Here is a 23,740-nt window from a genome sequence, read left to right as displayed (position 1 = left end):
AAGTGACAAGGAGCAATACAGGCTAAAGATCACAATCACTGTAATTTTTCTGGAACTGGAAAATAAGAAGGAAAGCCTTGAAATACTATAGGAGCGAGGCATCTCATCTATCCCTATCTTTTATGTTCTTTATTAAAATGTAAAAGGGCACATTCACGGGTACAGGAAAACCTCAACTGAGAAGATAGAACATTGAAAGTTAAGAGCTACCTACCTGAATTCTGATGATTTGTTTGTACTCCTATTCAGTCTTCTAATACCTCGAAATGTATAAAACACCTCAGTTAATGATGTATCATTATTCAAAACAAGTAAAGAAAAATAAAATGCTTCAGATTTGATTTCTCTCTGACCTGCACCGAAGACCCACCTGCATTTCCTAAATACCTTTTTAAATGAAATGAGAACAAAGCAATTACTCTTTGACATTCCTAAGCAAAATATCTACACCCATATTCAATTTGATGCTACTGGAATGTAGTCTGACTTTTATTTTGAACCTCAAATCACCTTCCACAGAAGCTCATTTCCTAAAACAAACCACCCTGTGAACTCCAATGTTAAACAACCCTCACTTCTGGATCCTTACCACCATCAGTCAGTCATTTTGTAACCTTCACAGGTATGAGTCCTCTCAATAAATGGTACACCCAGTTCTTTCACTCTCAAGAGTCACACCCTCATCTTGTTACATCTCTCCCCCACCTACTTAGAGCCTGATGGGAATGTAACAACAGTAAATGCCTACTGGATACACAGCAGGCAAGCTACCAGGAAATGCCAGAGATAAAGACTAATGGGTGTCAATGCATTAAGAGACCCAGGAGAAAGGAGAAAGGGATCTGACATTCTAAACATTGCATATTAGTAAACTTAAGTAAATGCTATTGGGAACCAGCAAATTAAAGGTAACTGTAACATTTAAACACATGTATGAGCAGACTTCCACCCCACATTCTACCCAGAAAATCTCTCAGGCAAGGATCATGTGGAAGGTCCTCTCCTCAAAAATAACAACATATATGCTACTGATCTATGTGCATTAATAAACCCTTGCTTTATCAGAATTCATTTAAATGCTGCCAATGTTTTTATACATCAGTCACACTTTAATACAAACTGATTCATGATCAGCTCTTTTCCTAATAATACAATCCCATTGTAGGCAAAGAAGTTTTGACTTAATGGTCTGGGGCTACGGTCTGGGATGTGGAGGTGAGAGGAAAAGAAGATAAGGTCATTTGGGGAAACGCTCCAGAATGAGGTGCTACAGTTAAAAGTTTCCTAACAGAGAGCCTGGGGGAGAGTAGGTACCTGGGGATCAAGGAAGAAGCACTACCAAAAATAAATGAAGAATCCTGAAGGAAAAGTTTATCAAGTTTGCTCAAGACTCTAGAAGCAACAAATATCAAGAGACTGCTGTGACACCTCTAACCCAAGTCTCCTTCAAACCGGGAGACGATTACTGTAATATATACCTCCGTAGTGTGTCTTCCTGTCAATGAACTTGGAATTATTTGTTTGCTCCAGCTCACCAAAAACGTTCTTTCAAAGGATAACAAATATTTTGGTTTTAAAACCAAGAATTTCAAGAGGAAAGATATTTCTAGCAAAAACAATTATGTTTTGGAAACACACACTTTGTTTTGTTTCAGGCTTATCCAGAACTGCTTTATTTTTCATTCAGCTGTAGAAACCCCCCCTACACTTGAGTTCCCTTGGAATCTGATCAGTAATACTTCCCTAGTTACGAATAAATTCAAACTCTGCTTGGCAGATCCTATGAAGACCTAAGTTCACTTCAGGAGATGACAACTCAGGGAAGCAGCAGTTCCATTTTCACACAGCATGACACAGACAGATTCTTTAAGCATATTTTTAGCCCTACTATCCCAGCTCAGAAAAACAAACACTATTAGACACCCTCAATTTCCTTGCATATAAACCGTGGCGAAGGATGCTCCTCTAATTCCTTGAAACACGGAGAAGTCGTCTTAAGTGGCTTTGAAATGAGTGAAATCCCACAATTACTATTTCATAACTGTCTTCAAAAGCTTGTGATTTTCTTTCAAGTTGCAGTTATGGAGGCTCTCACGGACTCTCAGACTTTGCAAACTTCCTGAGTGGGCAAAAGGATGTCTATCTAACATGCTAATTCAGGTCGTTTAAGCCTGTTTCCTTATTACACCTATGGATCCCTTTTCAAGATCTCACGCCTTACTCACCTACCCCAACAATAAGTACTAAGATCTCGAGACTGTTGAGCAGACAAGAGAAGGGAGGTGATGGCCTTAACGGGACACAGCTTCTCTTGGCTAAAATGAGGCGCCTTCGCTCACTGCGAGCGGCTCAAGATGTTACTAGAAGCTCCTGCTAGATGTGCGGGGCGAGGGTGCACGTAAAGCAGGGGAAACAACTGGAAGGCCCTAAGAACTGCGGTGCCAAAGCCTCAGGGGGGATAGAGTGGAAGGAGGTGAGACAAAATTAGGCAGGTATAGGTAGGAGCCAGTGCAGCGAAGAAAACAAAGGAGGCGAGAGAGAGAGCCTTAGAGAAACCTGACGAATTCGCGCCTCGGAGGGTTTCCGAGGATCCAGTTCTCTCACCAGAAAGCCGCGTTCAGCCCCAGGCACCACAGGGCGCTCCTGGCTGGCCGCTCCCACACCAGGGCTGCCTGCACTCGGCTCAGCAGAGGCTCGTAAGGCCCCAGCACCTCCACCAGGGCCCGGTGCGCCGCCTCAACCTGCTGGTCCCGCTCCCAGGAGCCTGACATAGGGCGGCGACCCTTGAAAGTCTGACCGGAGGCTGGGCCTGGGGCCTCGGCCACCCCCTCTGCCTCCGCCATCTCCCCCCTGCAGCCACAACATCCGGGGCCACGGCCCGACAGTCACAATAATATCAACTGCGCAGATGCGCGAAACGACGAGGGAGGCCGCATCCCTCCACAGCGCGCCTGCGCGAACGCTCTTGGTCGCGTACATCCCAGGACGAAGAACACTGCGTCAAAATTACGTCCCCGACGCCCGTCAGGAGCTGCGCACGCGCAGTCTGCAGGGCTGAAGCCGAACGAGTAAGGAAGTGCCCTCGCCAGAACTCAGTTTTCATTGGAACAGAGGAAGTTTGGGGGCGGGGCGAGCTTTGGCGTATGCGCAGTGCGACGGGCTAGCGAGCGGCGGCTTTGCTGGCGGGAGCGGCAGCATTTCTGTGGCGAGAGCGGTAGCTTTGCCGTAGAAAGCGGCTGCAACGCAGCTGCCAGAGGAGAGATGCCGAGGGAGATCATCACCCTACAGTTGGGCCAGTGCGGCAATCAGAGTGAGCGAACTTCCGGCCCCTCCACTAGCCAGGGTTTCTTAGGTTCTACGGGATCTCACTGTGGGATCCTGAACTCCATCTGCCCTTCCCAGAATCGTAGTTCTCCGAAAGGTGGGACATGCCTGACCCAGTATCCAGTTGCTCAACCCCAAGGGGCCCTCCTCTGCCCAGTCGCTGATATAGTGCCCTTTCCTCTGACACGAAAGACTCCCGAAGCTTGACTTCCTATCCCTGGACCCAGGCATTGAGTCCCCCAGCTCCTAGTTGGAACCTGCCCAGACCCAGATATCCTCTTTCTTCCCGCCCCCGTCCCTCCCGTCAGTTGGGTTCGAGTTCTGGAAACAGCTGTGCGCCGAGCATGGTATCAGTCCCGAGGGCATCGTGGAGGAGTTCGCCACCGAGGGCACTGATCGCAAGGACGTCTTTTTCTACCAGGTGCCGCCAGCGACTTAGCCAGGGCCGGTAGTGGCCCAGGGGTTCTGAAGGGAAGGGCAGTGGCTTGGTACTGGGAATCCCACTGGGCAGAGGAGCCAGGGAGGCTGGCTTGAAGAGGGAGGGAGGCAGGAACCAGGGTTGGGAGGGCTGGAGGACTGGGCAGGCCCGAGCTGATTGGGCTCCTCCTAAACTCCCCTTTACAGGCAGACGATGAGCACTACATCCCGAGGGCAGTGCTGCTGGACCTGGAGCCCAGGGTGATCCACTCCATCCTCAACTCCCCCTATGCCAAGCTCTACAATCCAGAGAACATCTACCTGTCGGAGCATGGAGGAGGAGCTGGCAACAACTGGGCCAGCGGATTCTCCCAGGTCATTTGCTGTTCCCTGGCAGAAGAACTCCACTCCTGCATGGGGACTGGCCCTATGACTTCCTAAAGAGAAGATAAACCAGATGGAGACTATATGAGTGGAGAGGGAGATGTGACTGAGGGGGTTCTGAGCGAACTATGTAATAGTCATAAGACACTGCACTCGGCTCATGCCGGATGCCAGGCCATTGTTAGTGTTTTACATAAATTAACTTACCCAGACCTTCCAACAATCCTAGAGGTAGGTACTACAGGTCCACAGTCTCTGTAGGTTTCCAGAATCCAGAAAACTCTGAAACTAAAAGAGGATTTATAACTACTCATTTAGCATCAAAACCGAATCTCAAAAAAAAAAAAAAAAAAAACCGAATCTCAATATAGATAAGCTAGTTTATAGTTTCTGTTCAACTTACTTCCACTTCTCATTCCTTTCACTACAGAAATATTAATGTATTTGGTTAGCACCCCTCAGACCCCTGCCCCACTGGTGTTCTACTTAGCTTGTGTTATACACACCATATAGCCCTCCTAGAATCTGAAATATCTGAACTCTGAAACATAATGCCCCAAGAATTTTAGATAAGGGACTGTGGACCTGTATTAGTGCCTTCATTGTACAGATGAGGAAACTGAGGTATAGAGAGATGAAGTAGCATGCCCAGAGTCACCCGACTAACTAGACCTAGAGCTAATATAGGCAGTCAGGCAGTCTGGATGTAGAGACCCTGCTCATAACCACCAGGCTGCACTACCTTTCAGTGCAAACAAAAAGCAGGACCACTGTGTTCTGAAAAGGACTTTTAGGTACTATAAGGAGAATGGAGGGTGGCTATTCTGAGGCCAAAGTCCTTGTCCCCTAGTCCTGCCCCACTCTGATGCCCCCCATGTCTGTACAGGGAGAGAAGATTCACGAGGACATTTTTGACATAATAGACCGGGAGGCAGATGGCAGCGACAGCCTAGAGGTGAGCATCTCCGGAATGCCAGTGGGGGGCCAGCAGGGACAGCTCGGCAGCACCCTTTAGAAGCCATCTGTTAGGTGTGGGACCCTCCCTGTGCAACCTTTGCACTGCACAGAAGCCACAGGGCCTCGTTGGAAGTAATGAAGAGTCTACTAATCTGTGTGTGGGGGGTTGGGGGAAGGAAGTGGAGGAGAGGTCCTGGGAAGATAGGAGTCCAAGAAGTTATGAGATGGGTAAAATTGGAAATCCTGCCACTTGAAACCTAGATACTGACCGCCCCTTCCCCATGCAGGGCTTCGTGCTGTGTCACTCCATCGCTGGGGGAACAGGCTCTGGCCTGGGCTCCTACCTCTTAGAACGGCTCAACGACAGGTAAGTCTGTTTTGAAGGGCAGTGAGGATTTGGTTTCCCAGGTGACTGGGAGGCCCTCCAGATAAAACCTTCCCATTCACTGGAGCAGGAAAGGGCTCTTCATTCCCTGCTGTATTGAGAAAGGAAAAGTACAATGATCAGGAACCCAATCACACTCCTAGTGGTTGGAACCAGAGTCTAGAATCCCGATCTTTGATGAAGATTCAGGGAGTAAGCCTGATTCGGAGTTAGAACTCTAGGTCCTAAGATGTCTCTCTGCCCTTCCCCCCTTTTGGGTTACAGACTGCCAAAAGTCAAGTCTCCCTTCTCTGCTGTCCTGTGACCCGAACCCCAATTTCCCCATCCTGACAGTCATTAGAAACCCCAAGTTTACCAAGCCTCCAGTCTGTTGCCCTTGACCATCCTTTCTCAAACACCACTAGGTACCCCAAGAAGCTGGTGCAGACATACTCAGTGTTTCCCAACCAGGATGAGATGAGCGATGTGGTGGTCCAGCCCTACAACTCACTGCTCACGCTCAAGAGGCTGACCCAGAACGCCGACTGTGTGGTAAGTCCGGGAGTCTCCCTTACTCCAGTCCCAACCCCCGTCTATTTCATCCTTTTCATGCATTTTTAAAAGTCCCATTTTGAACCTTCCTGTGCCCCAGTCTTGTTCAAGTCTCTTTTGGATGGGTCTTTCTGGCCATGAAGCGCCAGGGAAATGAAGCGTCATAGCCCAGACTCAGGCAGAGCTCCTGTACTTTCTGTCCTCCTAAATCTGACACCCTCTTCTGTCCCCCCAGGTGGTGCTGGACAACACTGCCCTGAACCGGATCGCCACAGACCGCCTGCACATCCAGAATCCCTCATTCTCCCAGATCAACCAGCTGGTGAGCCCCCTGCTCCTGGACTCCCTCCTTCCCGAAGCACCATCTAGGGAAGGGAGGCCCCCAGGACAAGGCCCATGACCCGGCACCCTGTCCCCAGGTATCCACCATCATGTCAGCCAGCACCACCACCCTGCGCTACCCCGGCTACATGAACAACGACCTCATCGGCCTCATCGCCTCGCTTATTCCCACGCCACGGCTCCACTTCCTCATGACTGGTTACACCCCCCTCACCACGGACCAGTCGGTAAGAGCAGCCCTCAGGCCCAGCAGGCCCTGACCAGCCTTTCCCTTCTCTCTGCTGCACCCAGAGGCCCTGCTTCCTGGCTGACTTGCTCTCCTCTCCCCCTGCCTGTGGTGCCCTGCAGGGCCCAGGCTATATGGAGTCTGCTGATGCTTCTGCACAAGGGCATGAATTAGCTGAGCTCAGGGGACTGAGATCTCTGATCCCTCAGTGAGGACCTGAATCTAAGGACACTCCCTAGAGAGACCAGGCTCCCCCGCGTCTGATGGGGCTGTGCATCGCCTCGTGCTTTCTGTCCATGCGTCTCTCAACTGTGCCCTGAGTGCTGGGCTGCCCTGTGGCCACTCTCCCCTCAGGTGGCCAGCGTGAGAAAGACCACGGTCCTGGATGTCATGAGGCGACTGCTGCAGCCCAAGAACGTGATGGTGTCCACAGGCCGGGATCGCCAGACCAACCACTGCTACATCGCCATCCTCAACATCATCCAGGGGGAGGTGGACCCCACCCAGGTAGGTGAAGCCCCTTTGTCGTACCCCCGGAGCCCATAGGGGTAGAGGAGAGGCTACCACCACCATTCCTGTGCCCACCCCAGGTCCACAAGAGCCTGCAGAGGATCCGGGAACGGAAGCTGGCCAACTTCATCCCCTGGGGCCCCGCCAGCATCCAGGTGGCCTTGTCCAGGAAGTCGCCCTACCTGCCTTCTGCCCACAGGGTCAGTGGGCTCATGATGGCCAACCACACCAGCATCTCCTCGGTGAGCCCCATAGTCATCTTCCTGGTGGTGCCTCATCTCTCTACAACCCTGCTGCCCTGCTTCTGGCTTTTTTTTTACTGTGGGGATACCCCAGCCTTGGTTCCCTGGCTCTCTGAGTCACATGGTTCCTTGAAGTTCTCCGTGACCCCTCTCCACTCTAAGTCCTTTTTGTACACCCTTAGCTCTTCGAGCGGACCTGTCGCCAGTACGACAAGCTGCGGAAGCGGGAGGCCTTCCTAGAGCAGTTTCGCAAGGAGGACATCTTCAAGGAGAACTTTGACGAGCTGGATACATCCAGGGAGATTGTGCAGCAGCTCATCGATGAGTACCACGCAGCCACAAGGCCAGACTACATCTCCTGGGGCACCCAGGAGCAGTGAGTCCTCTGGACAGGGACCCTCATCTGCCTTACTGGTTGGCCCAGGCCCCGCCTGACTGACCACCCCTCAGAGCACAGATCAGGGACCTCGCACCTCTTTCTTATCAACACACTTACCCGTACTCTCTGTTGACCTGAGGACACATGTAATCTCCTTGTGAGACTGTTTATGTTTAATAAACCACTGGATATAAATCAAGTCACTGGACTGTTTGAAGGCTTGGGGAACTGGAAGAGGGGGTGCCTGTTCTTTCTCCATCATTCTGATGGGGTCTTCCTCTACTTCCTACACCTTCAACTCTAAGCAAATGGCCTCCCCTAGCTTTTCCTTCCCCTGCTTAGTATTGGAGAACATGGGTGGGCTGACTCACCTGAGACATTCCTTTTTAGGGCAAACAGGCCCACACACACTGCCTTGCTCTCCTGACACTCTGTATCCCAGTTCCTCCCACCCTCCACCTCCCCATATGGTGACCATTCGCCAGTTTCACATTCCCACATCTGAATGTCCCATTGGTCATCACAGCAGCAGGCCTGTGGCCACCACCCCCACCACCAAGCCCTGGACAAGCAGTAGAGTCAGCCCAAATGCCTTTAATCTTGCAGGCAGGGTAGTGACAGAAAGCCAGTCCTGGAATGCCCTGGTCAGGCAGGTGGAGTCTAGGATGATCAAATCAGGAGACCAAATCCAAAGCCTGGACTATAAGCAGTGCCAAAAGTGGACCCATATCTAAGGTGCCAAAATTCAGTTATTTCAAAGGCTAAAGTCGCCTTTTTAATTAATTAATTTGCTGTGCATTAATTAATTTGCTGTGGATCTTAGGTGCAGCATGCAAACTCTTATTTGAGGTAGGTGGGATCTAGTTCCCTGACCAGGGATTGAACCCAGGTTCCCTGCATTGGGAGCATGGAGTCTTAGCACTGGACAACAAGGGAAGTCCCAGAGCCTTCTACTTCTGGTACAAGATTGCAGGGAAGTAGTTAATACACAGTGGCCTAAGGCTTCAGGATCAAAAGAACAAAGCAGGTTGTCTGTAGACTGGTGGATTGTCAGGGCCCCTCTTAGGCCCTCATACCCCCAAAGCTGAGGGTTGTAGTAACTTTTACATGCATGTGGACCCTGTGCCAGGTGCTCTGCGTTATTTTGTTTAATCCTCAGGACAGTCCTATGAAGTAGTAAATGTTATTAACCCCATTTTGTAAATGAGGAAACAGGCTGAGTGATTAATTTACCCAGTCACCCAGCTGGTGAAGAATAGAGTTAGAGTCAAACCCTGGTTTGACTGCCTGGCATAGGTGTTCCTAACCATTGCACATCCTGCTTTTTGTGATACCTTCCTGGGCTGGTGTAGAAGAGTCCCATTTCTGGGGTCTTGGAGCTGTAGGATGGGTCCATGGTTGTCACAGGATGTGGGGACCTTGAACACCTGTGCATATTGGGCAGGTGGAGTCCAGGGAGGGAGGGGGTGTCGGCCTCAGCAGGCAGCAGGTAAACCCACCAAGCGTCCCTATCACCCCGGTCAGGGCAGTCTTCTTGCCTCACCACCCAGATGTCTGGGGTCAAACCTAGAGAACCAGGCCCTGTGGATGGGAAGGATGGTACTGGCAGGGCTCAGCAAGCAGATGAAGCACCAGCCCAAGAAAGTCCCTCCAGCTCTCCATGAAGGCTGAAGAGTCCCCTTCACTTTGGGTGAACGAGGACTTTTTCCCTCTTGCTCCCTGTTAGCCTGGGGACACACTTTTCCTTCCATGAACCACTGTATCTTTCATAAAGCTCTGGACGTAAACAAAGCGAGCAACACACAGGGCAGACCTTCATGAACAAAGGGGACGCTTACAGGACTGATGGGCTGAGAATGCGCAGTCACAAGCCAGGCCCTGGGCTGCCTGAGGGTGGCAGGGAGGCTGGTCACATCAAAGCCTGTCACCACCATGGTCAAAGCATGAGCCTGTCTCTTTTGGTTGCCAGGGTCTGTAGGTGGTAGACTCAGGAGAGCCAGCCTTGTTGTCAGCCAGCTGCCTGTTCATCCAGGAGGGAAGAAGATGACTTCAGGAAAAACCAATGGGCACCGGGTCCCTTCTCAGCTCTACCTCTGATGCCTGCACCCTGGATACCTTGTGTTGCTCCCGCCCTTGCCACTGACGACCTGCCTTTCATCTCCTGGGGCATCTGCAAGACTGGCTAGTGCTGAATAGGGGATCATGAGCTAGCTGGCAGATGTGGTGAGGCTGCTGTATGTGAAGAGCCAGCTGGCCCCCCTCCAGGCCACAACCATCCCAGAACCCTCCTTTGCAAGCCTAGTTAAACAGTATGGAGCCCAGAAGGGAAGGAATACCTAGGGAATCTGGAGTCAAAGTTGTATGTGGATATTACTAGCTACCGACCCAGAGGGGTGAATACCCTCCTCAGGAGGGGGAACTGGACTTAGCAAAGATGCCTCCTTTTTCTGACTGCTGAGTGTCTCAGCGCAGACTAACACCTCAATGCCAGCTTCAGAGCTGGGCCCCTCCCCCAAGGCTATTTCCAGATCACCCATCACCCCACACCAGCCCAACCCCTCCCTGTTCTTGGCCAGCAGCAAACCCCAAAGTGTGTCAACCAGAGGGCAGCGAGGAGGCCAGGTGGAAAGGGAGGGAGGCCTCTGGGATCAGGGCAGCAGGTGGTGCTGGTGAGAAAAATCCCTGCGGTCTGAGAGCCTGCCAGCCACAGAAGTGACTGTCCCTGATGAGCGACAGGACTGTTTCGGAGGAGCTGGAGCGAGCAGAATGCTCAAGCCTGGAACAGGAACCACTTCTGGACTAAAGAGATGAGAGAAATGAACAATTTATTTTATTTCAGCATTTATGTTTTGGCTGTGCTGGGTCTTCGTTGCTGTGTGCGGGCTTTCTCTAGCTGCAGTGAGCAGAGACTACTCTAGTTTCAGCAAGAGGGCTTCTTGTGGTGGCTTCTCCTGTGCTTCTCCTAGAGCACAGGCTCTAGGGCTTCAGTCGTTGCAACACAAGGGTTTAGTTGCTCTGCGGCATGTGGAATTTTCCCAGACCAGGGATTGAACCTGTGTCCCCTGTATTGGCAGGCGGATTCTTAACAACTGAACCATCAGGGAAGTTCAAAGATGAGCCACTTAAAGGTAATTTTTCTAGAACACTTCAGTGTGATGTGACCACGGGGACCTTTATATGTACCTGAGACAGAGATCTAGCAATAGGAAGCACTTTAAAAACAGACTGAGGGACTTCCCTCGTGGTCCAGTGGTGAAGAATTGCCTTCCAGTGCAGGGGATGCATCAGGTTCAATCCCTGGTCAGGGAATTAAGATCCCACATGCCTTGGGGCAAATGAGCCCACATGCACTGCAACTAGAGAGAAGTCCACGGGCCACAACTAAGAGCCTGTGTGCTGCAATAAAGACCCAGCACAGCCAAAAAAAATAAATACATTCCTTAAAAAATAAAAATAGAGTGAAACTTTGAGATTGTAATTTCCAAAAATGTGTTGAGATGAAACCAGGAGGTGATGAACTCAAGGATGGGCAGGTGAGGAGAGCTGCTGCACAGAGTTGGTGAGTTAGTCTAGCAAGCCTTATTCGTGGTCTCTACCAGACACAGGTATTCTAGAAATCCCTGAAAATGGGTACTCTGCCCTAGAGAGTCAGTTAAAATCCAACACAAAGGGCTTCCCCAGTGGCTCAGTGGTAAAGAACCTGCCTGTAATGCAGATTCGGGTTCAATCCCTGGGTCAGGAAGATCCCTGGAGAAGGAAATGGCAACCCACTCCAGTATTCTTTCTTTCCCAGGAAATCCCATGGACAGAGGAGCCTGGTGGGCTATAGTCCATGGGGTTGCAAAAGAGTCGGACAGGATTGAGCAACTAAAATCCAACATACAATCCTCCCTCCAGTAATGCCCACACCCCACCACCACCACCACCACTCTCCAATCCCTCTTGAGGATCTGAAGCAGGTAAGGGGATGCCCTAGAAAAGTCACAAGAGCATTTAAATTGACACGCTGATTTATTAATACATCATGTGTAAGTTTAAATTACATATGGCCTGACCACTACAGTGTGAAACGATAAAATGTTCTTGCAAAGCTGCAGGCTCTGTCAATCAAGGTCTAATACTTCTGTGAGACCCTACTGGAAACACCATCTACGTATCTGTGGCACTGCTGTAGAGGTAACCTTGGTCGTGGAATCCAGAAGTAGGTAGTTCTCACTAAGCTTCAATCCTCAAATCCAGTGGCACTGAATTATTAATAGGGTGACAAATTCATCCTGGTTTTAGCACTGAAAGTCTTGAGTCCCAGGAACCCCCCTCAGATTCAGTTTTAAAACTAAAATTTCCACATTTCCTCATTCCTGGGAAAACCAGGACAGCTGGTAATCCTAAATTTAAGAACACCATAGAGAATGATTGGAAAATCTCAAGGCAGTATATGTGAGTGATCAGGGCTGAGTTCAGGCCTAGTAGACATTTGTTCATAATTGAGCAAGCATTTATTAAAAATAGAGACTGGGCTTCTCTGGTGGCCCAGTGGTTAAGAATCTGCCTTGCAATGTAGGGCACACCACTTTGATCCCTGGTCCAGGAAGATCCCACATAACATGGGGTACCAAGCCTGCGTGCCATGACTACTGAGCTCTGCAACAAGAGAGGCTACTGCAGTGAGAAGCCTGTACATTGCAACTAGAGAGGAGCCCCCGTTCACTGAAACTAGAGAAAGGCCTCCTGCAGCAACGAGGATCCAGTGCAGCAAAAAATAAATAAATAAATGTATTTTTTTAAAAATACAGACCAAGTTGCCCATTAAACTTCACAATGGACCCTACCTGAGGGGGTTTCCAATTTTATCAGGAGAGAAAGAAAGTGAAAGTGAAGTCGCTCAGTCGTGTCCGACTCTGTGACCCCATGGACTGTAGCCTACCAGGATTCTCTGTCCATGGGATTTTCCAGGCAAAAGTACCAGAGTGGTTTGCCATTTCCTTCTCTGGGGATCTTCCTGACCCAGGGATCGAACCCGGGTCTCCCACATTGCAGGCAGACGCTCTACCCTCTGAGCCACCAGGGAAGCTCTTATCAGGAGTGGGTAATATATAATGTGATTTTATTACATATTCATAAAATATTAATAATATAATTTTTGTATGTCATCATGTATTTTAATTAACTAACTGTCTCAAATGTAAGTTGTTAATTTTAAGTGCTGAATGTAAAATGGCACTATTCTGGGCTTCTCTGGTAGCTAAGCTGGTAAAGAATCTGCCTGCAATGCAGGACACCCCAGTTTGATTCCTCGGTCAGGAAGTTCCCCTGGAGAAGGGATAGGCTGCCCACTCCAGTATTCTTAGGCTTCCCTGGTGGCTCAGATGGTAAAGAATCTGCCTGCAATGCAGGAGACCTGGGTTCAATCGCTGGGTTGGGAAGATCCCCTGGAGGAGGGCATGACAGCCCACTCCAGTATTCTTCCCTGGAGAATCCCCATGGACAGAAGAGCCTGGCGGGCTACCAGTCCATGGGGTCACAAAGAGCTGGACACAACTGAGCGACTGAGCACACACACACACAAGCACTATTTTAAGCACTTTAAATTTATGAGCTCATGTAATTTTGACAACCATATAGATAGATATTAGCCCAATTTTACAAACAAGGAAACTGAAGCTCAGAAGAAAGTGAAGCTCTGGATCATATGGCTAGTAAGTGGTTTTTCTGTACTTGGAAAGAAAAGACAGATGTGATAAATGTCAAATATATGATGGGCTGTCAATGGCAAGAGGGAGGGTCTCATTCTGTGACACTCCAGGGAGAAGAGTAAGGACCCATGGAGGGAACCACAGAGGGGCAGGACCCAGCTTCACAGCAGGGGGACTTCTCCATGATCAACACTACCCTCGAGTGGAGTAAGTGGACACGTGGACCGTGAGTTCCCCTGCAGTGAACTCAGTCAAGTAGATTCTGCAGGATGACTTGCCTGGAATGGATGGATGCCAGCAGATGGATGAGGTGACCTTAAATCCACCTTCCAGCCTTAAGGACTGTTAGGAATTTCTTAAAAGTCATTTTCTTTTATAATAACGTTTATTCATTTTTATTTTTAAAATATATTTATTTGTTCTGGGTCTTCATTGTGGCATGTGGGATCTAGGTCCCTAACCAACGATCCAACCCAGGCCCCCTGCACTGGGAGCGCAGAGTCTTAGCCCCTGGACTCCAGCTTATTTATTTTTTAAAAAACAAATCTATTAGGGGCATACCATGTACCCGAATCCTTTCCAGGAACTGGGGATACCTAGATGAATAAACTAAGGTGCTTAGAATCTCAAAAAATTCACAGCCCGAGACATCTACACAGAAGTGACAGTCTAGATGGTAAGCAAATGTCAGCAGGACCACTACAGTGTATGCTCAGTAAATATCTGTTGAATATCTGCAAGAAGGAGAGGCTGTGGGGGGTCAGTGTGGGAGTCCCACAGAGGAACAGTTGTTGACAGGGTCTTGAATTCTGAGGAAAAGCTTCCCAAGTGGAGATGTAGGAGAGGGTAGGAGGGCTGGCATGTGCAAAGGCGCAGTCTGGGCAGGGGAGTGAGGTGTAGCTCACTCTCCTCTGAAGCTCAGCCATTCCTGCCCCATCAGTAGTTTTGAGGGGACACTTGCAACAGGCAAATGAGGCCACCAGGGCTCACCTAGGACTGCACATATGGCATGGCTTGTGTGCTCAGTCCAACTCTCTGCGAACCCATGGACTGTAGCCCACCAGGCTCCTCTGTCCTTGGAATTCTCCAGTCAAGAATATTGGAGTGGGTAGCCATTTCCTTCTCTAGGGGATCTTCCCAATCAAGGGATTGAACCCATGTCTCCTGCTTGGCAGGTGGATTATTTACCACTGAACCACTTTTAGCTTCAGAAGCCCCATTTAAGGCTGAGGGGATACCAGACAGAGAAAGGAGGCTGTGGCCCAACCCAGGTATGATAGTAGACTTCACAGAGAGAAATCAGCCGGGGTCTTTTATGCAAAGGGAACAGTTAAGGCACTGACGTCCACAGGGAAAATCATGGTAAGCACCGGGAAGAACACCTGGGAAAAGAGGGAGGCCCAAAAACAGGACTGTGGGTTTGGAAGCTTCGAAGACTCAGAGGTGCATCTGGGGAAGCAATTGGAGACCAGGTCAGGGAGATATTCCAAGACCAGGCCAGTCATGTAGGGCCTTTTATGCCATGTAGAGTTCGGACTTTATTCTCAGAGCAAAGAGGAAACCCTGAAGGCCAGCTGGGAAGCTTCAGCCACCAGCCTGCCCTTTCTAGACTTTCCCCCCCAAATGACCCCCACCCCCACCTCCTGCTTTCTTTTTTTTCCCCATTATTACTTATTACAGGATGTTGCATATAGTTCCCTCTGCTATACAATAGGACAAAGGTTAACTATTTTATATATAGTAGTTTGTATCTGTCAATCCCAAACTCTTAATTTACCCCCTTTCCTCTTGGGTAACCATGAGTTTGTCTTCTAAGTCTATGGGTCTGCCTCTGTTTCATGTATAAGTTCATTTGTGTCGTATGTTATTTTTTAATATTATTTATTTTGGGTTGTGCTGGGTCTTCACTGCTGCATGGGCTTTTCTCTAGTAGAGGAGTGCAGGCGTCTCACTGTGGTGGCTTCTCTTGTCTGGGAGCACAGGTTCTAGAGCACAGACTCAACAGTTGCGGTGCACAGGCTTAGTGCTCCGTGGCATGTGGGATCTTCCTGCATCAGGGATCGAACCTGTATGTCCTGCACTGGTATGCGATTCTTTACCACTGAGCCAGCAGGGAAGCCCCTGTGTCATATTATAGATTCCATGTCAAGTGATATTATATGGTCTTTTCTATATGGACCTGCTTCACTTAGTATGATAATCTCTAGATCCATCCATGTTGCTGCAAATAGCATAATTTTATTGATTTTTATGACTAAGCAGTATTCCATTGTATACATGTACCATATTTTCTTTATCCATTTGCCTGATGATGGTCATTTAGGTTGCTTCCATGTCTTGGCTACTGTAAATAGTGCTGCAATGAACATTGGGGTGTGTGTATCTTTTCTAATTAGAGTTTTCTCTAATTAGAAAAACTCTTCTAGAGTTTTCCAGAAGTGGGATTGCTGGATCATATGGCAGCTCTGTTTTTAGTTTTTCTAAGGAAACTCCATACTGTTTTCCATAGTGGCTGCACCAATTTACATTCCCACCAACAGTGTAAGAGAGTTCCTTTTTCTCCATACCCTTTCCAACATTTATTTGTAGACTTTTTTTTGGGGGGTGGGGGGCGGTGATGCATCAGGTTGCAGCACATAAGATCTTCGGCACACAAGCTTGTAGCTCCCTGACCAGGAATCAAACCCAGGGCCCCTGCATTGGGAGCGCATAGTCTTAGCCACTGGACCACCAGGGAAGTCCCTGTAGACTTTGATATTTTTAAATTATCATTTATTTATGGCTATGCTGGGTTTTCATTGCTGTGTGCAGGATTTGTCTGGTGTGGTGAGCGTGGGATACTCTTCGTTGTGGTTCATAAGCGTCTCACTGCAGCGGCTTCTCTTGCTGCTGAGCACAGGCTTTAGGTGTCTGGGCCTCAGTAGTTGCTGCCCTTGAACTCAACAGCGCAGACGCAGTGGTTGCCGCGTGTGGGCCCGGTAAAGCGCCTGGGCTTCAGTAGTTGTGCCGTATGGACTTTGCTGCTCCACAGCATGTGGGAGCAAACCCGTGTCCCCTGCATTGGCAATCAGATTCTTAACCACTGGACCACCAGAGAAGTCTCCCCTGTAGACTTTTTTTTTTTTTTTTTTTTCCCCTGTAGACTTTTAAATGATGGCCATTCTGACCAGTGTGGGGTGGTACTTCATTGCAGTTTTTATTTGAATTTCTCTAGTAATTATCGATGTTGAGCATCTTTTCACTTTCCTAATGGCCATATAGATGTCTTCTTTGGAGAAATTTAGGTCTTCTGCCCATTTAAAAAATTAGTTTGTTTGCTTTTCTGATAATGAGTTGTATGAGCTGTTTGTATATTTGGGAAATTAAGCCCTTGTCAGTCACATCATTTGTAAATACTTTCTCTCATTCCACAGGTTGTCTTTTTGTTTTGTTTATGGTTTCCTCTGCTATACAAAGGTCTGATTCAGTCCCAGTTGTTTATTTTTGCTTTCATTGCTATTGCCTTGTCCACCCCCTGCTTTCTATTCCCCTCCTGTTCCCTAACTTCTTTGCAACCAATATTTGGCAAACCTAATATCAAATCTCTTGTCTATGTCCTGCCACTTCTTTCTGAAAGTGGATTCTTAGCTGCCGTTGCCAGTACACTGACGCCTGCTCTTTATCATTTTTTTCTCAGGAGCCAGGGCCGGCCCCACCCTAAGCTGCCCCAGACCAGTTCTGCTCAGTAGCCAAGCCCAGCTTCCTTCCCTTCCCCCAAGGCCTCAGATCATTCCTGGCCAGGCCCAGGCGGGCCTCCTCCGGGAGCTCAAACACAATATTCCCCTTTCTGTGTGCAGTGCACTGGCTGCACAATTTCACAGTGCTTTGTTAGTGTTATAATTGTATTTTTTCACGTAATTTCCTTTTCTAAACTCTCGAACACACCCCATGTATTCCATAAAATGCTTTGGCATTCTTGCAATAATTAAGTTCCAACAAATAAAGGTGTTTTGTAAATGTACCCTATTCCTTAGCAGTTAACTCTATAATAAGACAGATTTTTTTGGTTCATTTTTTATAGTAATCAAGAGATGTGGGTATGAAATGTGGACATTTTCTGTTAAAAATGAAAATATAAAGACAGGATACAAAATCCTTGCTACAAACTAATTTTTTTTTTTTAAGTTTGAAATGATAAATTCACAGAAAAGTGCAAAGAAACACACAGTGAGGTCTTTGACACCCCCTACCCAGCCACAGGGCTTCCCAGGTGGCGCTAGTGGTATCGACCCTGCCTGCCAAAGCAGGAGATGTAAGAGACATGGGTTGTATCCCTGGGTCAGGAAGATTCCCTTGCCTGGAGAATCCCCATGGACAGAAGAGCCTGGCAGGCTACAGTCCATAAGATCATATACAGTTGGACACGACTGAAGCGACTTACTTAGCATGCACGCATGCACCCAGCCTTGGGTTAACATCTTGCATAACTATAGTATAATATCATAACCAGGAAATTGACATTGGCACAATCCACAGAGTGTATGCAGACTTCACCAGTTATATATAGAAAACTATATATATATATATATATATAGTTAATGAATGTAAGTGTGTGTGGCCCTATGCAATTTTACATGTATACCTTAATGTAACCACCACCATAAACATGATACTTCATTATAACAACAGCCCATGACTCTCTCATGCCACCCTTTTATATCCACACTCACTCTCCCCTCAGCCTGATTTAAATATGAAAAAATATTAATGGAGCACAGAAAAATTGCTGAGAAAATTGTGGGATAATGCTTGATTTATTTTTTATTTTTACAATTTTTAGTCTTTTCCATTTTTATTCAGTGAGAATCCATTACTTTTTTAAATTAATTAACTAATTAATTTAAAATTACTTAATTAACTATTTAAAATTACTTAATTAACTAATTTGGCTGTGCCAATGGGATCTTCAGTCTTCACTGGGGCATGTAGGATCTTTTAGTTGCAATGTGCAGAATATTCAGTTGCAGCATATGAGATCAAGTTCCCTGACCACCTATCAAACCTGTGCCCCCTGCATTGGGAGCATGGAATCTTAACCACTGGACCACCAGGGAAGTCCCAAGAATCCATTACTTTATGAGAAAAATATCTTGGTGAAATTTCTAGTATACACTGTAACATTTATAATCACATGATCCCACAATTTTCAAACTGGAAGAAGACCTGGTGGATTTTAATTTATATTAAAGTTTACCAACAGATCAAAATAAGCCCTCCCCTTCCACTCATAAAAATTTTTCCATCTCCCACAGAGCAATTTACAAAGTAAAACATTCTAAGTGTTGTTCATAATTTTATCCTAGCCCGCCTTTATAAGGTTAAACTCGAACACAGTAAAAAGACATTGTTTCTATTATTTACAGATTGCATAAAAACTCATTGCAAAATGTAGAGGCATAAAATCTTGATTTATCGTTTCTCTTGATTCTGTGAATTGACTGGAAAGTTCTTTTGTTGGTCTCCTCTGGCTCACTTGGGCTATTACAGATGGCTGGAACAGCTGGAAATTCATTCCAAGTTGGCCTCATTCACAAGTCTGGCAGTTGGTGCTGAGCAGGGAGTCTCAGCTCTTCTCATGACCTCCCAACCTCCAGTAGACTAGGCGCTGATCTGGGACAGTGCTCCAAGAGGGTGTGCCCCAGTGCTCAGGTGCTTATCCTCCCAGGTTTGCGGGATGCACAGGTCTCCTGGCCAAGCCCAAGGCTGATAGGGAGTTACACAGAGGCAAGAATACTGGGAGGCAGGATTCATTAGGGGCCATCAAAAGCCATAATCTACCGCAGATATAAAGGTTGGCCCCTTTATAAGAATGTAAATATGGGCAAAATAAAATACTTCTTTGAGTCCAGTGGAAAGGCTAAGAAAGGCAATTATAAGTAATTTCTTTTTAAAAAAATTAACTTATTTATTTTTGGCTATGCTGAGTCTTATTGCTGCACATGTCCTTTCTCTAATTGCTACAAACGGAGGCTACTCTCCTGTTGTGGAGCATGGACTCTAGGGTGAGCAGGCTTCAGTAGTTGTGGGACATGGGCTCAGTTTCCCCGAGGCATGTGGGATCTTCCCACACCAGGGGTCGAACTGGTGTTCCCTGCATTGCAAGGTGGATTCTTAACCACTGGACCACCAGGGAAGCCACAGCAATTTCTAATCTTCATATAATCATTATTCAATCAAGATAATAGACAAGGTCAATCTCCCCATGGTTAACTCAAGAACTAGTGCCTCATTAAGGGAGCTGAAAAATATAGTTACACAGTCAACTAGATGTTACATTCATGTATCTATTTCCATACATAGTAATATAAATAAGAAATTCTCTTAATATTTACCAAACATAGTTCAGCTATTTTTAAATTTTTGGCCACACCAACACATGTGGTATCTTAGTTCCCAGACCAGGGCCTGGTCACCTGAGCCTCCTGCAGCAGAAGTGGAGTCTTAGCCCTTGTACCACCAAGTCCCTATAAATTTTGTGTGTGTATGAGCGTGAGCTCAGTCACGCAGTTGTGTCCAACTCTTTGCCAGGCTTCTCTGGAATTTTCCAGGCAAGAATACTGGAGTGGGAGTATTATGGCACTAGAGTGCCATTTCCTCCTCCAGGGGATCTTCCTGACCCAGGGATCAAACCTGGATCTCTTGCATCTCTTTATTTTTAAAAGATTTATTTTTGGAATTCCCTGGCAGTCCAGTGGCTAAGATTCTTTGATCTCACTGCAGAGGACCCAGGTCTAATCCCTGGTCAGGGATCTAAAATTCCAAAAGCTTTGCAGGGCAACCAAAAATATTTTTTAAAATAAATAAATAAAATACATAAATAAATATATTTATATAAAAATAAATAATATCTATTATTTTAGAATAAGTATTTATGAAAAATCTAATTAAAAGTTTACATTAAATATTAAAAATTATACATTAAATCAACTTTTGCCTCAGAACTAATTTCTGAAAATACAGGAAATATAAAAGGGATCAGTTCAGTTTAGTTGTTCAGTCATGTCCAACTCTTTAAGACTCCATGGACTGCAGCACGAGAGGCTTCCCTGTCCATCACCAACTCCTGGACCTTGCTCAAACTCATGTCCACTGAGTCAGTGATGCCATCCAACCATCTCATCCTCTGTCGTCCCCTTCTCCTCCTGTCTTCAATCTTTTCCAGGATCAGGGTCTTTTCCAGTGAGTCCATTCTTCCCATCAGGTGGCCAAAGTATTGGAGTTTCAGCTTCAGCATCAGTCCTTCCAGTGAATATTCAGGACTGATTTCCTTTAGGATTGACTGGTTGGATCTCCTTGCAGCCCAAGGGACTCTCAAGAGTCTTCTCCAACACCATAGTTCAAAAGCATCGATTCTTTGGTGCTCAACTTTCTTTATAGCCCAAGTCTCACATCCATACATGACTACTGGAAAAATCATAGCATAAAAGGGATATGCTTTTTAAAATTTTAATAAATATATTTCGGACGTCCCTGGTGGTCCAGTTTTTAAGAATCCACCTGCCAATGCAGGGCACACAGGTTCAATCCCTGGTCTAGGAAGGTCCCACATGCAGTGGAGCAACTAATCCTGTGTGCCACACCTACTGAACCTGAGCTCTAGAGCCCAAGCTCCACAACAACAGAAGCTACCACAATTAGAAGCTAAGCACTGCGACTAGAGAGTAGCCCCTGCTTGCCATAGCTAGAGAAAAGCCTGCATGCAGCAACAAAGACCCAGTGATGCCAAAATAAATAAAATACATAATGGATGTTTCTTTCACTGTAAAGTAGAATCAACACATGCTATACAGCTAAGTTTTGATGTGTGTTCCCTCCAAAGTTTGACTGATCCGACGGCTCCCTGAAGCATAAGACACTTAGATAAGACTTAAGATCCACTGAGAATTTATTTGGAGGATCAAATGTTTCAGTCGATCTTGAGACTACAATAGTTCCTCAGACGTCTGCTGTGAAGCTTGCTCCCTCGTCTGCCAGATGCTGTCTCCAGATGCACTGGCCCCTGCCCTTTTCTGTACCACATCTCTCCTTGGCTCCCTTCACTCTCCAGCCATGCTGGGCTTCCTTCAGGTTCTTCAACCAGTCAGCTCTGGCTTCCTAGCTCTCTTCACATGTCTCCTCCTCTGAGATCTCCTCGCTCCACTTCCTTCCTCTGGCTGACTCCTTATTCTTCTTGCATGTTACTTAGGTGTCACTTCCAATGAAGATTTCTGACTTTTCCATATATGTTCCACCTGCACCCTGGGGGCTTCCCAGGTGGCGCTAGTGGTAAAGGAACCCTCTTGCCAATGTAGGAGACAAGAAATGAGGTTCAATCCCTGAGTTGAGAAGATGCCCTGGAGGAGGATGTGGCAACCCACCCCAGTATTCTTGCCTGGAGAATCCCATGGACAGAGGAACCTGGCAGGCTACAGTCCCTAGGGTAACACAGAGTGAGACGTGACTGAAGCAACTTAGCACGCATGTGTTTTTGATAATGTTAGCATTCTGTACTTTCCCTGCCATAATGTCACCATATTCTGCTATTTTTTTTTTTTTAATTAAAAAAATTGTTGTTGTTGTTAAGCCATGTGGCATGTTAGTTCCCTGACCAGGGGTGGAACCTGTGCTCCCCGCATTGGGAGTGCAGAGTCTTAAACACTCGACCACCAGGGAAGTTCTCACACTTTATTATTTTATGTTTTTAGTTTTATTTCTTCTCCCTGAGGGCAAGGAATGACCTGTTCATTGCTGTGTCTATTGACTGACACATGGCCGGGGCACTCAGAAGTGTCCCTCGGCTGCTGCTGCTAAATGGCTTCAGTCGTGTCCGACTCTGTGCGACCCCATAGATGGCAGCCCACCAGGCTCCTCCGTCCCTGAGATTCTCTAGGCACGAACACTGGAGTGGGTTGCCATTTCCTTCTCCAATACATGCATGCATACTAAGTCGCTTCAGTTGTGTCTGACTCTGTGAGACCCCATGGACAGCAACCCACCAGACTCCTCTGTCCATGGAATTCTCTAGGCAAGAGTACTGGAGTGGGTTGCCGTTTCCTTCTCCAGAAATGTCCCTCAAGTGAATACAAATACAACAGAAAGGAAATTAAAGAGGCACTTTCAGTAGCCATGTTCACATACTCAAGATTATGCTCTTTGCCCAAAGGTGATGCTGTCAAGTCTTGACTTATAGTCTACTTACTCATTTTTAAAAAATAATTGTATTTATTTGTTTGTTACTTTTGGTTGTGCTGGGTCTTCGCTGCTGTGCCAGACTTTCTCTAGCTGCAGCGAGAAGGGGCTACTCCCCAGTTGTGGTGCTCAGGCTTCTCACTGCGGTGGCTTCTCTTGTTGCAGAGCACGGGCTCTAGGTGGACGGGCTTCAGTAGTTCATGCATTCAGGCTCAGCAGCTGTGGCTTGCTGACTAGAGCAAGGGCTCAGTAGTTGTGGCGCCCAGGCTTTAGCTGCCCCATAGCATATGGAATCTTCCAGGATCAGGGGTCAAACCCGAGTCCCCTGAGTTGGCAGGTGGATTCCTAGCCACTGTACCACCAGGGAAGGACTTCCCACCTTACTCCTACTTTTTAAATTAATTAATGTATCATTTTTGTTTGTGCTGGATCTTCCTTGCAGCCCGCGGGCTTTCTATAGTTGTGGGGAGAGGCCTACTCTCTAGCTGCAGCGTGTAGGCTTAGTGCTGTGACCTCTCTTGTCGTGGAGCACAGGCTCTAGGTGCACGTGCTCAATAGTTGTGGCTCAAGGGCTTTGTCGCTCCACTGCATGTGGGCTCTTCCCTAACCAGGGGTCCAACTCGTGTCCCCTGCATTGCAAGGCGGATTCTTAATCACTAGACCATCAGGGAAATCCCACCTTACTGTTATTTTAAATAAAAGTCTGACCTATTCGGACTTATGAATTCCTAAACCAACACAAAGTTGAAAGCACAAAGGAGAGTGCTACTTGGGACTGTCAACTAAACGCAGTCAGGACCAGCAGGATCAGTCCGATAAGGAGAGCAGGAACAGAAGCATTGCAAAAAGTCCTCAGGAAAGGCCAACTGGCTTAGAGGAGAAGATAAGAGATTTTGGGCAGCACAGCCAAATCCAAAGCCTAGCATTCATGCAGTGCCTGGAGTCAAGGAGAAAAGACTGAATTTCATTGAGCATATACCATTTAGGAAAAAAGAGGGGCCTTCCCTGGACTCTGAGCTTGCACTGCAGGGGGCACAGGTTCCATCCCTGGCTGGGTGCTGCACGAACCCCATGGTGCAGCCAAAAATTTTTTTAAAAAATAAACCAACTATAGCTTAAGAACTTAAAAAAAAAAAAAAGATT

The 23,740-nt window shown here is 47.3% G+C and overlaps 2 protein-coding genes and 1 long non-coding RNA gene across 3 annotated transcripts in view; 1 reads left to right on the top strand and 2 right to left on the bottom strand.

The window, feature by feature from the left end:
- The window catches only part of FAM134C (family with sequence similarity 134, member C), a 20,063-nt gene extending 17,108 nt beyond the window's left edge, over window positions 1-2,955 (bottom strand). The window contains exon 1 of the mRNA XM_010842509.1: window positions 2,605-2,955. Coding sequence (XP_010840811.1) covers window positions 2,605-2,843 — 239 coding nt within the window. The 5' untranslated portion in view covers window positions 2,844-2,955. The remainder of the gene's footprint in view (window positions 1-2,604) is intronic.
- A 192-nt stretch (window positions 2,956-3,147) lies between these two features.
- Window positions 3,148-7,896, top strand: LOC104990432 (tubulin gamma-1 chain). Its single transcript, XM_010842503.1, has 11 exons — window positions 3,148-3,310; window positions 3,633-3,745; window positions 3,949-4,116; window positions 5,012-5,080; window positions 5,370-5,449; window positions 5,872-5,998; window positions 6,234-6,320; window positions 6,418-6,567; window positions 6,921-7,073; window positions 7,157-7,318; window positions 7,501-7,896. Exons 1-11 carry the CDS (start codon window positions 3,262-3,264, stop codon window positions 7,696-7,698), a joined length of 1,356 nt encoding a protein of 451 aa, XP_010840805.1. The 5' UTR covers window positions 3,148-3,261; the 3' UTR covers window positions 7,699-7,896.
- Window positions 5,464-23,740, bottom strand: part of LOC104990433 — a 41,708-nt gene continuing 23,431 nt past the window's right edge. Inside the window, exon 3 of the long non-coding RNA XR_825515.1 lies at window positions 5,464-5,558. This is a non-coding gene — a long non-coding RNA (uncharacterized LOC104990433). The remainder of the gene's footprint in view (window positions 5,559-23,740) is intronic.

The sequence above is a fragment of the Bison bison genome, unplaced genomic scaffold, assembly GCF_000754665.1.
Source record: "Bison bison bison isolate TAMUID 2011002044 unplaced genomic scaffold, Bison_UMD1.0 scf7180017864180, whole genome shotgun sequence".
In the NCBI taxonomy this organism is placed as follows: Eukaryota; Metazoa; Chordata; class Mammalia; order Artiodactyla; family Bovidae; genus Bison; species Bison bison.
The sequence above is the reverse complement of the archived record's forward strand: the minus strand, read 5'-3'. Positions and strand labels throughout refer to the sequence as shown.

Excerpts from the sequence above, each read along its gene's own strand:
- LOC104990432 (XM_010842503.1), top strand. The coding sequence starts at position 3,262 with ATGCCGAGGGAGATCATCACCCTACAGTTGGGCCAGTGCGGCAATCAG. Across the intron at positions 5,081-5,369 it reads ATGGCAGCGACAGCCTAGAG|GGCTTCGTGCTGTGTCACTC; the intron begins GTGAGCATCTCC and ends TTCCCCATGCAG. Across the intron at positions 5,450-5,871 it reads TTAGAACGGCTCAACGACAG|GTACCCCAAGAAGCTGGTGC; the intron begins GTAAGTCTGTTT and ends AAACACCACTAG.